General features: G+C 36.5%; 1 protein-coding gene across 2 annotated transcripts in view; it reads left to right on the top strand.

Annotated features, from left to right (window-relative positions):
• Positions 1-12,731, top strand: part of TNPO1 (transportin 1) — a gene marked incomplete at both ends in the record, with an annotated part of 59,316 nt that extends 46,585 nt beyond the window's left edge. The window contains 10 exons of one of the 2 annotated variants that reach the window (XM_082013210.1): positions 543-629; positions 2,684-2,791; positions 2,993-3,151; positions 3,240-3,327; positions 4,248-4,346; positions 4,550-4,645; positions 7,496-7,571; positions 8,360-8,459; positions 9,878-9,952; positions 12,624-12,731. In XM_082013210.1, coding sequence (XP_081869336.1) covers positions 543-629; positions 2,684-2,791; positions 2,993-3,151; positions 3,240-3,327; positions 4,248-4,346; positions 4,550-4,645; positions 7,496-7,571; positions 8,360-8,459; positions 9,878-9,952; positions 12,624-12,731 — 996 coding nt within the window. The remainder of the gene's footprint in view (positions 1-542; positions 630-2,683; positions 2,792-2,992; positions 3,152-3,239; positions 3,328-4,247; positions 4,347-4,549; positions 4,646-7,495; positions 7,572-8,359; positions 8,460-9,877; positions 9,953-12,623) is intronic. The other variant, XM_082013209.1, reaches the window with a different exon arrangement.
• Positions 12,732-14,579: the final 1,848 nt, after the last annotated feature.

The following is a 14,579-nucleotide window of genomic DNA, read 5'->3' as shown; positions in this document are numbered from 1 at the left end:
TGAAGATGCAACAGCTTTATACAGAAGGAGTAAGTGCATCTTTCTGGAGGGATAGGAAATTACTTTCTTCATGGATGATTAGTTCCTTGAGGAAAAAGTTTCAGGAACTTGGCAGGGATAGGGTTGTAGCATCAGGGCAATGGGAAGCAGTTGAGAAAAGCAGGTGGTAGATGCACAGCCAGATTGCATTGCTACTAAAATTAGGGGTTTTTTAGTTTAGCAGTAAACTGCCCTGAGGCAGTCATAGATTTGTAACAACCCAGGCAGATAGACTGAAACCCAGCTTGGAGGAAAAGGTTCACTCTGCAAAGGTACTTAAGTGCTTCATCAAAAAATCTTAAAGACAGAAACTGTAAATTCTAATATTAAACTACTTCCACATATTGCAAAAATGATTGAATTATACTACATCAGGTTTTTTTGCTGAAAAAGTACAATATATGTTAATTTCTAATAAATAGGAAGCATTAATTTTCTAGCTTTGACATAAAATAGTATGCAATGAAGTCTTTCAGCAACTGATGCATTTTCATCCTAAACAGGAATATATTCAGATGCTAATGCCTCCATTAATCCAGAAATGGAACATGTTGAAGGATGAAGATAAAGATCTCTTCCCTTTATTAGAGGTAAATGTTAAAATTTGAGTATTTTTAATCAACTTATTTTGGGAATTACACTTCCTACTAAAGATGCTCCTACAAGGAAGTATGACTATAAAAGCTGACAGTGTTAGGTATTTCCCATTATGGAGAAAATACTCTTGACTATAGTAAGAAAATTTTGACTGAGGAAATGTCATTAGGTTTAGCAGAAACCTCCTAGATTTTTTTTCCCTCCGATTCTGAAGTGTTTTCTTTGGGATTCTTTTAGGGAAAAAATGTTTCATCCTCCTCTTATTCTTGTCTTCTCTCTCCTTGCCCTCCTTTCATCCCTCTATTAAAACTATTGTCAGACAAGCTGAAGGTATGAACCAGACCATGTAGTCTATTCTCTGTGCTTTGAGTGTGAAGCAGGAAACCACCTCTAGAAAAATTAGTTTCATAGCTCTTAGGTAGTGTTAGGGCTTGCACATAGTCAAGATACTGAAGCTTACTGTAAGTGGTGGATGAATTGTTTTTCATAGAATCATAGAATCTTTGGGTTGGAAGGGACCTTTAAAGGTCATCTAGCCCAACCCCCCTGCAGTGAGCAGGGACATCTTCAACTAGAGCAGGTTGCTCAGAGCCCCAGCCAACCTGACCTTGAAGGTTTCCAGGTATGGAAACCATCTACCACGTCTCTGGGCGACCTGTGCTGGTGTTTCACCACCCTCATTGTGAAAAATACTTTCCTTGTATCTAGTCTGAGTATACCCTCCTTTAGTTTAAAACCATTACCCCTTGTCCTATTGCAACAGGCCCTGCTAAAAAGTCTGTCCTCGTCTTTCTTAGAAGCTCCCTTTAAGTACTGGAATGCTGTGATAAGATCTCCCTGAAGCCATCTTTTCTCCAGGCTGAACAACCCCAACTCTCTCAGCCTTTCTTCATAGGAGAGGTGTTCCATCTCTCTGATCATTTCTGTAGCCCTCCTCTGGACTTCCTCCAACAGGTCCATGTTTTTCCTGTGCTGAGGGCTCCAGAGTTGGACGCAGTACTTCAGGTGGGGTCTCACAAGAGCAGAGTAGAGGGGCAGAATCACCTCCTCAACCTGCTGGCCCCGCTGCTTTGGATGCAGCCCAGGAGACAGTTGGCCTTCTGGGCTACGAGTGCACCTTGCTGGCTCATGTCCAGCTTTTCATCCACCAGGGCCCCCAAGTCCATCTTGGCAGGGCTGCTCTCAATCGCTTCATCCTCCAGCCTCTACTGACACTGGGAGTTTCCTCAAGCCAGGTGCAGGACCCTGCACTTGTCCTTGTTAAACCTCATGAGGTTCACATGGGCCCACTCCTTGAGCTTATTCAGGTCCCTCTGGATGGCATCCTGTCTCTCAGGTGTCAGTTGCACTGCTCAGCTTGGTGTTGTCTGCAAACTTCATTAGGATGCATGTGATCTATGGTGTTGATGAAGATACTAAAGAGTACTGGTCCAAATATGGACCCCTGAGGGTCACCGATCTCCCTCTCGACATTGAGCCACTGACCACTACCCTCTGAGTGCAACCATCCAACTAATTCCTCATTCACCCAACAGTCCACCCATGAAATCCATCTCTCTCCAATGTAGAGAGAAAGATGTTGTGGGGGACCATGTCAAAGGCCTTAAAAAGTCCAGAGAGATGGCATCCGTAGCTCTTCCCTCATCCACCAATGTGGTCAGTTATAGCATCATAGAAGGCCATTGGGTTGGTCAGGCGGACTTGTGCTTGGTGAAGCCATGCTGGCTGCCTCAAATCCCCTCTCTCTTCCATGTGCCATGTGGGCTTTTTTTGTATGTACTTTCTTGGCTACCTCTAAGGAGATAATGATGCTGCTGAGAGATTTTCTCAACTGGCATGTGTAGGAGAGAGTAACAATTGATGATAGTTGCCTTGGCTCAGCTAATTGGTACTGCCTTTCAGGGTTGTGTTTACTTAATCAGTTACATCTGAGTGTACCTAAAGTGCTAATGTCTTTTAATTTAGCTCACCCAAGTAAAAAACACCTCAGGGATGTGAGGAAAGGTAGTGACTGTTTTCTCTGTCCTTTTTGTTTTTTTAATCTCAGTGCCTGTCGTCGGTTGCTACTGCCTTGCAATCTGGCTTTCTTCCATACTGTGAACCTGTGTACCAGCGTTGTGTAAATCTGGTGCAGAAGACCCTTGCACAAGCCATGGTATTTTTCTATCGCTATTCCAATGTTTCCAGAATATCTCCTTAAACCAATGTATTAACTATATAAAGTTACAGGTTTGCAGGCAGATTTGTAGTATAACCATTGAATATCTAAATGAAGCTGTAGTTCTGAAACTTCTGTTATGCATACCCCTGCGAAAATCTAATAATCCTTTTGAAACTTTGTACTTATTTGTTGCAGTTGCATAATGCTCAGCCAGACCAGTATGAGGCTCCAGATAAAGATTTCATGATTGTGGCTCTTGATTTACTCAGTGGTTTAGCTGAAGGACTTGGAGGCAACATTGAACAGCTAGTGGCTCGCAGCAATATCCTGACACTAATGTACCAATGCATGCAGGTGAGATGAGTAACCTGTTTGATCCAAGGATTTTCTTTAAGAGATTCAGAAACACGTCTAGAATTGTCACTTTTTCCTTCCTCTCTAGGATAAAATGCCTGAGGTACGGCAGAGTTCTTTCGCGCTGTTAGGTGACCTGACAAAGGCATGTTTTCAGCATGTTAAGCCTTGCATTGGTATGTCTCTTTTACATATTAAACAACTAACTCTTTTTACAAACTGATAAGAGGCTGGTTTAGGCATTGTTAAACTCCCTATTCTGTGGGTTGCCTTTTCATGGTGTTACAAGTTTTCATTTTCCTCTTAGACTTCAATTAGAGTAGTTGCTTGTTTTAATAAATTCTTGAATGTATAGCTTTTTTGTTCTACTAGAATCTATTGTTACATAAAATTGTATATATGTTGAGATAAGAAAACTTGGCTAGGGGGTAGGTTTCAGTTTGGTTTTTTGCTTTGTTTTTAATTTCAGTAGGGAAGTAGCATCAGTTACGTACTTCCATTGTATTTGCTGTCTCTTCCCACAGGTGCTCTTGAGATACACTTAACTTGCCAAATGGGTGCTTGGATAGGCTTGGAATTTAAAATATATTTGGCAGATGTTATAATCTGTCTTGGACTAATTTCTTCTTAAAATTCAATCCAAGATTTCATTGCCTGCTAGGCTTCATTGTTTTTTCAATTATGCTTGAATACATAGCTATCCAGGTGATTTGAAGGTTGTTCAACTACATTATAAAACTGAGTACTGTAGCTGTGGTTTTTTTCTCCTCCCCTCTTCCACTCTCCTGCCCCAGCAAGGGAAGGGGAGAAAAAAGGATTCTAAAATTACATAAAGATAAAACCTGTTGAAAACATTTTTAAATCATAATTTGGAAAGATTTGCTTTGATCTGCTTAAGTTCTAAAATCCACATTAATCTGATATATAGCAGAAATACAGCTCTTGTTAATTCATGTGTAACACTTTCCAAGCATTTAAATAGGCTTTGGGTTTTTTATTGGTTTTAAAAACTATGTATTTTTCCCCCGTGATCTTACAGTAATGGGACAAGATGGTTGTATTGTGTGATGAGACTTTAAAATGTTGTTCTTTCTAGCTGATTTCATGCCAATTTTGGGAACCAACCTAAACCCTGAATTCATTTCGGTGTGTAACAATGCCACCTGGGCAATTGGAGAAATCTCCATCCAGATGGGTAAGATTTTTTTCTTTGAATCTCTGCACATTTAGCATGGTTTGTCTGGGTGTGTTTTGGGTTTTATTTAGTGATACTTTCATGTTAAAATTCAAATAAATTTGAGGTTCTTGTCCTTGTTAGTAAGTTCAATGTGCCCAATCTATTTAGATTATGTATATTAATGATCACTTTCTTCTGAATCTTTTTTTTGGCTGTTTCAGGTATAGAGATGCAGCCTTATATTCCAATGGTGTTGCACCAGCTTGTAGAAATAATTAACAGACCCAACACACCAAAGACGTTGTTAGAGAACACAGGTACCCAAAAACTGAACTGTACATGGTGAAAGGAATTAGAGACTTTTTATAATGACTTTTAAAACTGCATAGGGGAACCACACCAGAACTGATGTAATTGCTATGTACTTGGCTTTTATAAGCAAAAGCAACTCTGTTTTGCAGAAGCTCTTACAAGTCTCAGTCTTGCAGCAAACCATCTATCATATATCTAGATTCTTAAAGTTATTGGTTTCTCACTTGTTACAACATTTATTATATTTATTTTTCATCTGTTTAAGTATTATTCTAGTTTTATTTATGTATTGAATACGACAAATGTATGCAGTAACACTTAAAGACTTAATTCACTCTGATTTTAATATATGCATGTCCTTACACATGTGTACTGTATATATATGTCTAGTGTTTGAAACAAATGTAATTGGCATATATTAAAACAATAATGAACTCTTTGAATTTACAAAAATGTAAATTACAAAAATTATTTTTAAGATAAACTTGTAATATCATGCACAAAAATCTAGATCTGTGATGGCAGTTTTACCACAACATAACTGAAATTACGTATAGCTTCTGTTATCTGGTCAATAACAAATTTCTGAAAAGAATTCCAATAGTGGCATGCATGTTTTATGTTCTGGCCGACAGCTTTGCCTTCCAAATTGGGAGCGATCCCTATATGCCTTACATAAATCAGAACTTCTGAGGCTTGTTTCTTTTGCATTTATAGAGGGTACGTTCTGGTATGAAGAGCACCTTCCATACTTCAGCAAAACTTTATTAATAATTAGACAGGTTTCTGGTTTACTATTTTAGTAATTGAGAATCTTCTTTTTTTCCTGTTTGAAAACTGTCTTGTAAAAAAATTATGGTTTAGTCATTATATCTGACATGATTGAAAAAGATGCAAATGCAGTGGTACAGTTGCGTTGTTTTGAGCTAAGCAAGAGAGATACTGGAGAGATATTTTTCATGCATATTTTTTCCTCCAGTTTTCTCTAAACACAAAAGCTGTACTTTCTCTGTCCCCTGCCCCTATTTTAGTATGGAAGGTGAAGTTGAAGGAAAAATTACCTAGTTGTCTGGCTTATAGGTACTACTTTTTGAAAAGATAATTTTGGAGCAAATACCTACTTGTTCTGAAATATACCGTGGAATAGTATAGCAATATAAACGTTCTTTCCCCCTGCCCTGACCCACTTCCTCTGCACTGATGGATGTGTAATACCTGTAACTGAGGGACATCTGATGCTTAAATGTTTGCTTCCATCATTGTTAGAGAATTTTTGGAAGCATACAAACACTGACTTTTTTATTCTCTTAATAGTTACTTTAAATGTGGATGCATAACTGCAAATAAATGTTGAGTGTGGTGTACTTATTATAAGTTTGTTGTGGGATATTGTGCTGTATGCAGCCAGTATGTGCAAGAATATTACTGCTTTCTGCTTTAGCTTGCTATGTAATGATCTATGAAAACGCTTCTCCTATAGAACTGTGAGACCACCTTAAGTAAAAGTAATTGTATAGAAAATAACCAGCACATGCCAAAAAGTTGAGCTTTGACAGAGATTACTATTCCTTGGACAGACTGTAGCTGTGAAAATTTACAGATAAAACTTAAGTGTATTATTCACTTTAAAGAAGCACTTCAATGCAGTTTTTTATGTTAGATCTGCCAAAAATTTTAGACACTGCATATTGAAATTGAGTAACATCAGGGCAAAACATTACCAATGAGCTGCAGGTTTCATGGAATGAATATGTTTCAAACTTCTAGTATATCCCACACCAAACTTTTATTGGAGAAAGCATCATCTGCTTTATTGCATGTTTCATGAAACTGTTCATAAATGCCTGTTAATTAGAGTGTTGCATAGTATGTCCCTTGAACATAGGTTTCCTTTCTCTGCTTCATATAAATCTGCTGGATTTTAGTACTATTCATGTATTTTGCTTCAAGTAATCCTGATACATTATTCCCCACCCTCTCCTTTTTCTAAAGATTAATCTTTTGTGAGTTGGGCAAACACCATTAAAACACATTTGCATGATGATATTTTCTTAAGTCTGTCCCTCAGAACAAAGGACCAAACTACCTAATCATGTGACGAAACAATTTTGCTTTTTGTGTCCTTATGCCTTGGTATCAGAAGTCAGATTCTTATATGACTTCTGTGAAGAGCCTTTTGTGAACAGCAGAAATATTGGGATTAAAGAATTAAATTTCTGCAGTCGGTTGCTGTGACTTAGCAACCGTGTTAAATTAAATTCTCTATGAGATTATACAGATGTTTGGTGCTCTTTGAGAAGTGTTCATCTATTTAGCATTTTTGATAGACCACTATTTTCCATATAGAAGTATTTATAAATGTATTTTTACTGATAGAGTAGATCTATTCAATACTTAGAATTCAAGATTTTAAAAAAAATGTTTAGAATACTTAATATTAAAACTGGAAATGGTTAATTCCTTCTTACCAAGAGTATCCATAATAGTAGGTTTGAATAAAAACTTCAAAATGTATGGTAGGTAAATTTACTCTAACAGATTACTCTGAAGAGGGCAGACTGACTGCTTACATCAGAAAGCCTTTGGATTTTAAATTGTGTTTTTGGTGTTCTCTCATTTACTTCTTTAATTTTTCTTTTACCCTGGAGAGTATACCATATATGTTGCTGCCTCTTATTTAGGGGGTGGTAATAAACAGCACTGGTGAAATCTTATGTTTATTATCATACACAGATTCTGTTGGTTTCTGTTTCTGAGTTATTTGTTGTTTTTTCTTTATTTTTTCTCCTCCCCCCTCATTTGCTCATGTCTTGGTTGGCGTTTGGTGGTGTATAACCGTGATTGCGTTACCTTAGCAATAACAATTGGTCGTCTTGGTTACGTTTGTCCTCAAGAGGTGGCTCCCATGCTACAGCAGTTTATAAGACCCTGGTGTGTATTATTCAATCTTTTTTTTTAATTCATTTTTCTTCACTCTCTTTCTTTCTTCTCTCTATCTCACTTTTAGATATATTTTCAGTTGGTTACAAAATCTCAATCCTTAATCATTGCCAACCATGTGACTAATCTTGTCCTATCAGGTTTGTGAGTTTTTAGTAGCACCGTCATGTATTCTTTATGTTGTGGCTAACGACTAATTTATGCATGGGATAAGATTGTCACATGCTTGCTGTGTTAAAGCTTGACTATGAAAGAGCATTTTAAAATCCACCAGAATGATAATACAATGCATGCAAATACTGTAAAATTTAAACCGTGCATTACTTTACTTAAAATTCAGTCTGAGGCTTGAATTGCTGTAAGAAATACATGTTTAGATTTGTTATGTATAAAATAGCTTGCTTGCTGCTGTAAAAGTTAAAGAACTGTTCTGTAAGTGGTATCTGACATAATTCATACTGTGATAGTATTATATGTTCTGCTTCTAATAATGATAGTTTCTATAAATACTTCAGATACATGCTTGTTTTGTATTTAATGGAATACAGGTCACACTTTCTAACCATGTATAGTGCAACAGGAGAACAAGATTTTGGAGATGATGCCTAATGTGAATATCCTAGTAAAGACTGTACGCAACAAGTGTTTCTCTAAGTGTTCAAAATAGTGTTTAAGATAATCTTATCAGTGTGACTTATTCCATCAAATACTGTCATCTAATTCTGACTTGATTGAAGAAAAAGTAATAGTTAGCTAATTTTTGCTCTCTAACTTGCTAGGTGCACCTCTCTGCGAAACATAAGAGACAATGAGGAAAAGGATTCAGCATTCCGTGGGATATGTACCATGATCTCGGTCAACCCCAGTGGAGTAGTCCAAGTAAGATACATTAATAGATCATAACTTCTTTTTTTTATTCATGTGAATTTTAGTGAAAGCTGTATATGGAGTATGAAAAAGTTTAGCTTGACTTGATTCCCTGCAGTACATGATGTCGCTTTATTTTGAGGTCGAGGAGGCCAAAATGTTTATTGTGAATGGTATGTCTCATGATGCTTCAGTAATTCTGACCTAGCAAAGGAGAGTATTGTTAAATACATTTTTTGTCTTTTACTTACAAAGAATATGTAAATAATGAACTTTGATTAAAATAACTATTTTGATACTGCTGTCAGGTTGTGGTCAGGACCTGTATGAAAATATAAGGCAAAAGGTGACATATTTAAAACTATTTTCCAGATGTAGCCTCGGCTTTTAAAACAAGAAACAGAACAAAAACAGTAACCACCCCTTCATTCTTAAAATTTGGGAAGATTCTGTTTAAACTTTGGATTTATTGCTTAAATAGTCAATGTGACAAGGAACATGCATCTCTTTAAAATAAATGGTACATCTGAAGAATAGGTATAACTTGCTCTTTAATCTCCACACCTCCAAAATAAAGCTGTACCAAGGTAATATTTTTCTAAGAGGAAAATGAAGGTGATTTTCCCTCCTGCCTGGAATTCTTCCTCCTGAAACACAAGAATTGAGCCTCTATCTCATTTTGAAATTTTCAATTCATTTCACTTATTCCTTATTCTGTGCCTGGCATTTCCCTCTTCTGCTGTCCATTTGTTCTTTCACATAGCTTAAGAGGAAGGGATAATTAAGGATTCTTTTTGTTATCCCGTCTCTCCTTCTCTGTAGTTATCTTCAGTCCCTACCCAAAAACATGCGCATTATCAACTTAATGATTAAAGACTGGTGTTTTAATGGTGTAGTAGGAAGTAATGCATGACAGCAGATGAACTAAGTATAGGGATTTTGGGGTGGCTTTACTTTTGAACCTGTATGATAAACATTTCTGTCCTGGAAAAAGCTTCTTGTTCTGATTAAAGAAATACAACAGCTTGTTTTCCCCAACTGGAAATGCATGAAAGTGTTGCAACTATGGTCTAGAGTTTGTTGCATGTTAGGGTGGTTTGGTTCTTGAACTTGGTATGTGTACTTGAAAGAATTAACATTAGACAAGGGTGGTGTGGGAGGCAAGCGTTTTTTTTTAACTGTGGTTTTATTTAATCAACAACCTGATTAAACAAAGCTATTCCTACACTGAGCTGTTTCCATTTCGGAACACTTAGGTGTACAATAACTTAATGTTATTTCCTGAATTAACTGGAAAATAAATACATAAAAATAAATGCAGTTGTGAATTAGGATCAAAGACCCTGCATAGTTTGTAGAATGAACATCAAGTGTTGTTTTCAGATGTATAAATTGAGATTTCTAACCTATGTGATTGTTTAATCTTATAGGACTTTATTTTTTTTTGTGATGCTGTTGCATCGTGGATTAGCCCAAAAGATGATCTCCGAGACATGTTCTGTAAGGTAAGGTTTCTAATATAACAGTATACCCCAATAGTGGTTGTTTTGGATCCTGTTGTGGTCATGGAGGCTTCTTTGCAAGGTCACAAATATTCAGGCAAAACATAAAAATCCGGGCTTTTTTTAACCTATATTTTCTTGTATGTATTTGGTTTATTCCAAACTTTTAACAGTATTGAAAAGTTCACTTAAGATCTTATTTGAAGAGATAATCATCCTCAAAGAGCTTTTCATAACGTCCAGACTATTATGTTTTGCCTGCATTTGGAAGAACAGGGGCATTTATACCATGTTTAAGACTTTTTTTATAGAAAATTATATTTGAATGGTTCAAGACCCTTTTTTCCATGAAGATGCCTACTTTATTTTGGAGAAATAACTAGAAAAATGCAAATAAAAAATACTCCAGTGGTATCCTGATCTGTTTCTCTTACTCTTGCTGAAAATAAATTTTTGGGATTGTTTAATCCTCCTCAGAATCCCTAATCCCTCTTAGATGAGCAAGTTTCAAGCAACTAATGTACAATTATACCCAAGAATACATCCCTAGACAAAGCGTCAATAGAATTTAAGCAAAAGCACTGTTTGCCTTGTGTAAAATAAGAAGGGGGGGGAAAAAAAGCACCCAGAATGTGATATGTTGTGTTTTGGCACTAGTGTCTTAATTTTTTTTAATAAAAGACATTTATTTCAGTTTCATGAACAGGTGCTGTTACTGTTCAATAGTGTGGTTCCCCTCATAAATTGTAACGTGAAATATCTGTTTTTAGGAAAGGTATATGTCAAATGTTCATGATACTCCTCTTAAAGCAAAAATGGAGCATATTCCTAAATATTTAATAGGATCATGGGTCAGTATTGGCAGTCTTTCTTCAAGTAGTGCCATGTGTGAGCATCAGAACAGAAACTAGAACTGTTGTATACCATCTTTAAGAGCAAAGACAGAAATCTCACTGTCCTAGTTAGCCTCTCAGATAACTGGTCTCCTTCAAAGGAATGTCAGGTCCAGGAAACGCATAGCTGTGTGTATTCTAGCATCAGCAGAAGGAAACAGTGAATACTTACAAGCTTAAAAGAAAGTGCAGGATGCTGTCTGTGATTGTCCAAAGCAGTTTCAGTGCTTGTTTCTACACTGGTCCTTCAGCATTGAATACTTGCTTCAGTACATTAGGTTCCTGTTTTCCAGATTCTTTCCAAGTTTTCTATGTGGGATCTAATGCATTCAAACTAGACACAAAGGTCCTTGGTCACTTGGCATAAGGACATCCTTGCTTTTTAAAGTGTATTCTTTCATACTTTTTGCCATTCAAGAAAGGAGACAAAGATTTCTTCAAGGGATGGCATGCATGGTTTTTAGATTACTTTATCATGAATACATGATTGCTGTAGTCCAGTTAGATGTTTTTCCAACAATAATAACGCCTTTCAGGAACAATGGAAAAAAAAAATGGATTGTCCAGTGTTTCTTGTTTTGTTTTGTTCTTTTTGGCACTGGAGCCGAGAGAGAAAATACAGGTTTCACGAGTATGGGTAGATGAGCTGCCAGTATTGAAATCTGAGACATGCTCTAAGAATTTTATCGCTTTTTATAAAAGCAAGGTATCTGAAGTCTAGCTGAAGCTCACTTGCTAAAATTCTGCTGGAAGGTTATTTTTAAAGTGTCCCTTTTGTCATACCTGAACATTCTGAGATTTTCAGTAGTTCTTGGCAGCTAGCTAACCTGACTCTTTGGGTTAGGAAAGAGAGGTGAGCCTGCCTGTGGAAAGTCTCTTTCAGGGAGAAGAGCAGTAAGTTAACTGGTGACAGTGCAATGTCATTATTGCTACATCCTGTTTAAGAACAGCTTTGCTTGAGAACGTCATGTTGAAGGAGAACTCGGTACCATGAGCTTTAAATTTGACATTTGCCTTTTCTGTGAGGATGTTTTCATGACACTGTTCCACAATTCACTATCATTGAATTTAAAAAAGAAAAACAAAACTTTAGGCTCTTGGCATAGTTTTCTATGAGGAGCCATTTCAACTGCTTGTGTCCTTTCTGATGTTTGCCTTTTAACCTGCTATTTTCAGAGCTAACATACTAAGATCTTTTTGATAGTATCATTTAATTTTCATAGTTTTCACTTAATTTATTTTGTTGGAAGGTCCAGACTGAAACCTGTAGATTTTATTCCTCTTTTGCTGCCTTTTGACTGCCACTGACTGTGGATCCCTGTTCTTTCAAAACATGAAAGATTTTAACAGCTTCCTTTTTAGTGACAGTTGTCTTACAGGTTCCATGGGAAAAATGGTGCTCTCACAGGATGCTTTTATATTTGTGCTAGAAATTGACAGGAATTCATTCTGTCAAATGCTGGCTGCAGTTTTGGCTCAGCCTTCTTCCCACAACATATTACACATTTAAAGAAATGTCAATACAGTAATCTCAACATACATATACTGTTATCAGTTGATAAAATGTTTATCATTGAGACAGCCTAACTAGGTCATAAGTCACCTTACTCATTAAAAATACATATAGATAAGTATACACATGCTAATCTGTGTAGGTAGCGCTGTTCTGTATGTCATCCTTAGAAGAAAAAAACATTTCAGTTAAGATGTTACTAGACTTCCTTTGTTTCTTAGTAGCATTTCAATATTAAATGGGGGCATTCCCCCCCTTTCACTTGTAGATTCTTCATGGATTTAAAAATCAAGTTGGGGATGAAAATTGGAGGCGTTTCTCTGACCAGTTTCCTCTTCCCTTAAAAGAGCGCCTTGCAGCTTACTATGGAGTTTAACCTCATGCACCGTAGCTGCAGTCCCATAATTAGAGGTAAGCACACGATCTTCCTTGCTAAACAGAGCTGTATAACAGATTTCTTCCCTGTTTGCCTTATATGGAACATAATTAATTCATCAGAATAGAATTTTTCATATACGCTGGATGAGATAGCTCTCCTTCCTATAAGAAGGAAAAAAAGGGATGATAGTATACTTAAATTATGGTAGCTGTAGCAAAAGCAGTTGTTTGACTCTGTTTTATTTTTACAGAGAGAGAAAGAAAAAGTGAGTGTATGATATGCACCGTAGTGTATCAAGATAAGTTTGGAAGTGTAGGTATAAAAAAGTGCTGGTTCAAGTTTAATAAGCAAAGTGATGAATATGATCCTCAAGCCATCATACTAAAGACACAGGTTCCCTTATGTCTTATGAATTAGTAGATGGCAGAAGCACAAATATTCCTCTAGGGTAGGAACGCAAATGTGTTAACACACTTTAGCCATGAGAAGTCCAGTATAACCCTAACCACATACTAGATGATCTTTGCACTGAGTAAAGGATGTTATGCTAATGTGTAACTCTACTGTAACTGTAGAGCTTGATGTTTTGGGGAGGCTGATGTGTTTATTATTGCCGTGTTCCACTTTGTGCACCTATTCGGAATTGTTACAGTTCTGTGCAGAGAATGATTCAACTTCAGCAAAGAACAGTGACAGTGTATTCTAGAATAGTTATTACATCACCTTCCTTTGTATGCTATTTGTGCACACTGTATAAAACAAATTTCCCATCTGTAAAGAGACCATTACACTAAGCAAAAAATGGGGTGAATTAAGTTTATTCATTCAGCCTTTATATAAAATTTGATAGTTGCTGTAGAATTTTTGTACTGAAATTATGGGAGTGAACCATGCATTCTATTTAAGTCAGTTTAAGATTTTTTCAAAGTCAGTGACATAAGAAATGATGTTTGAATTACATGTTTGATCTGAACAATGGATTAAAAATAAACCAATTTCAAACATTTACATATTTATCAAGAGGACATTTTAGTTCTGACGTAATGGTGTTTTGTCTTCCTAATGAATAAGAATCCAAAGTGATAAAATTCACCATTATTATCAGTTTCAACTCAGGAGACAATATGGCTATTTCGTTTAATCCACCTAAAAGTTAAGTTGTTAGGTCAGGAGCATTAAAATGTGTTTAATATTCTTTCTCAATGTCATAACTACCTCATAATGTTGTGCTAAAAATGGAAAAGCTTGTTAGAACATGTAGGACTGCTTTTATCTTAAGTCTAAGCTTAGTCACAATATTGAAATTCTTAATGTAGCTTTAAAGCATACATTGTTGTTTCATGAGTAATAATTTACCTGATATAAATGGGCTCTTAACAGACTTAACAAGGAAAATCTAGGCATAAATTAATTTTTAAATTAAAGGTTGGCACCTACTGCTTAGAGGCAAAAAAGCTCTTTTGTTTATGCACAGATCTGTCATTTAAGGTTCAAGGTAAGATTTAATTATACCTTTATCTTTTCCTCTCACAGGTCCTTCAGTCTGGGAGACTATGAGGGAGCCTCTGCACCCAGGGAAAATGTTACCCTTTACTGGGGGGAAGGGTAAACCAGTAGGGAATACAGTACAATCCCAACCCTACTGGGAGGGGCGGGAGGGAGGTGTTGCCGTCACTGTATTAAGTCGATGTTGGGAAATGTTTTAACATCTGGAGCCTTTGTGGGTGGAAATCTGTCTCCTATTACAACTCTGCACTGGATGTGAAGAAGAAAAAAAAAAAAAAAAGAATCTAGTCACAAAACAGCACATTCTGGAATATTGTGGGGAATTGTACCAAAATAAGA

This window comes from Phaethon aethereus (genome assembly GCF_964289735.1).
Source record: "Phaethon aethereus genome assembly, chromosome: Z".
Taxonomy (NCBI): Eukaryota; Metazoa; Chordata; class Aves; order Phaethontiformes; family Phaethontidae; genus Phaethon; species Phaethon aethereus.
Note: the sequence above shows the minus strand (reverse complement) of the source record. Positions and strands in the feature narration are given on the sequence as shown.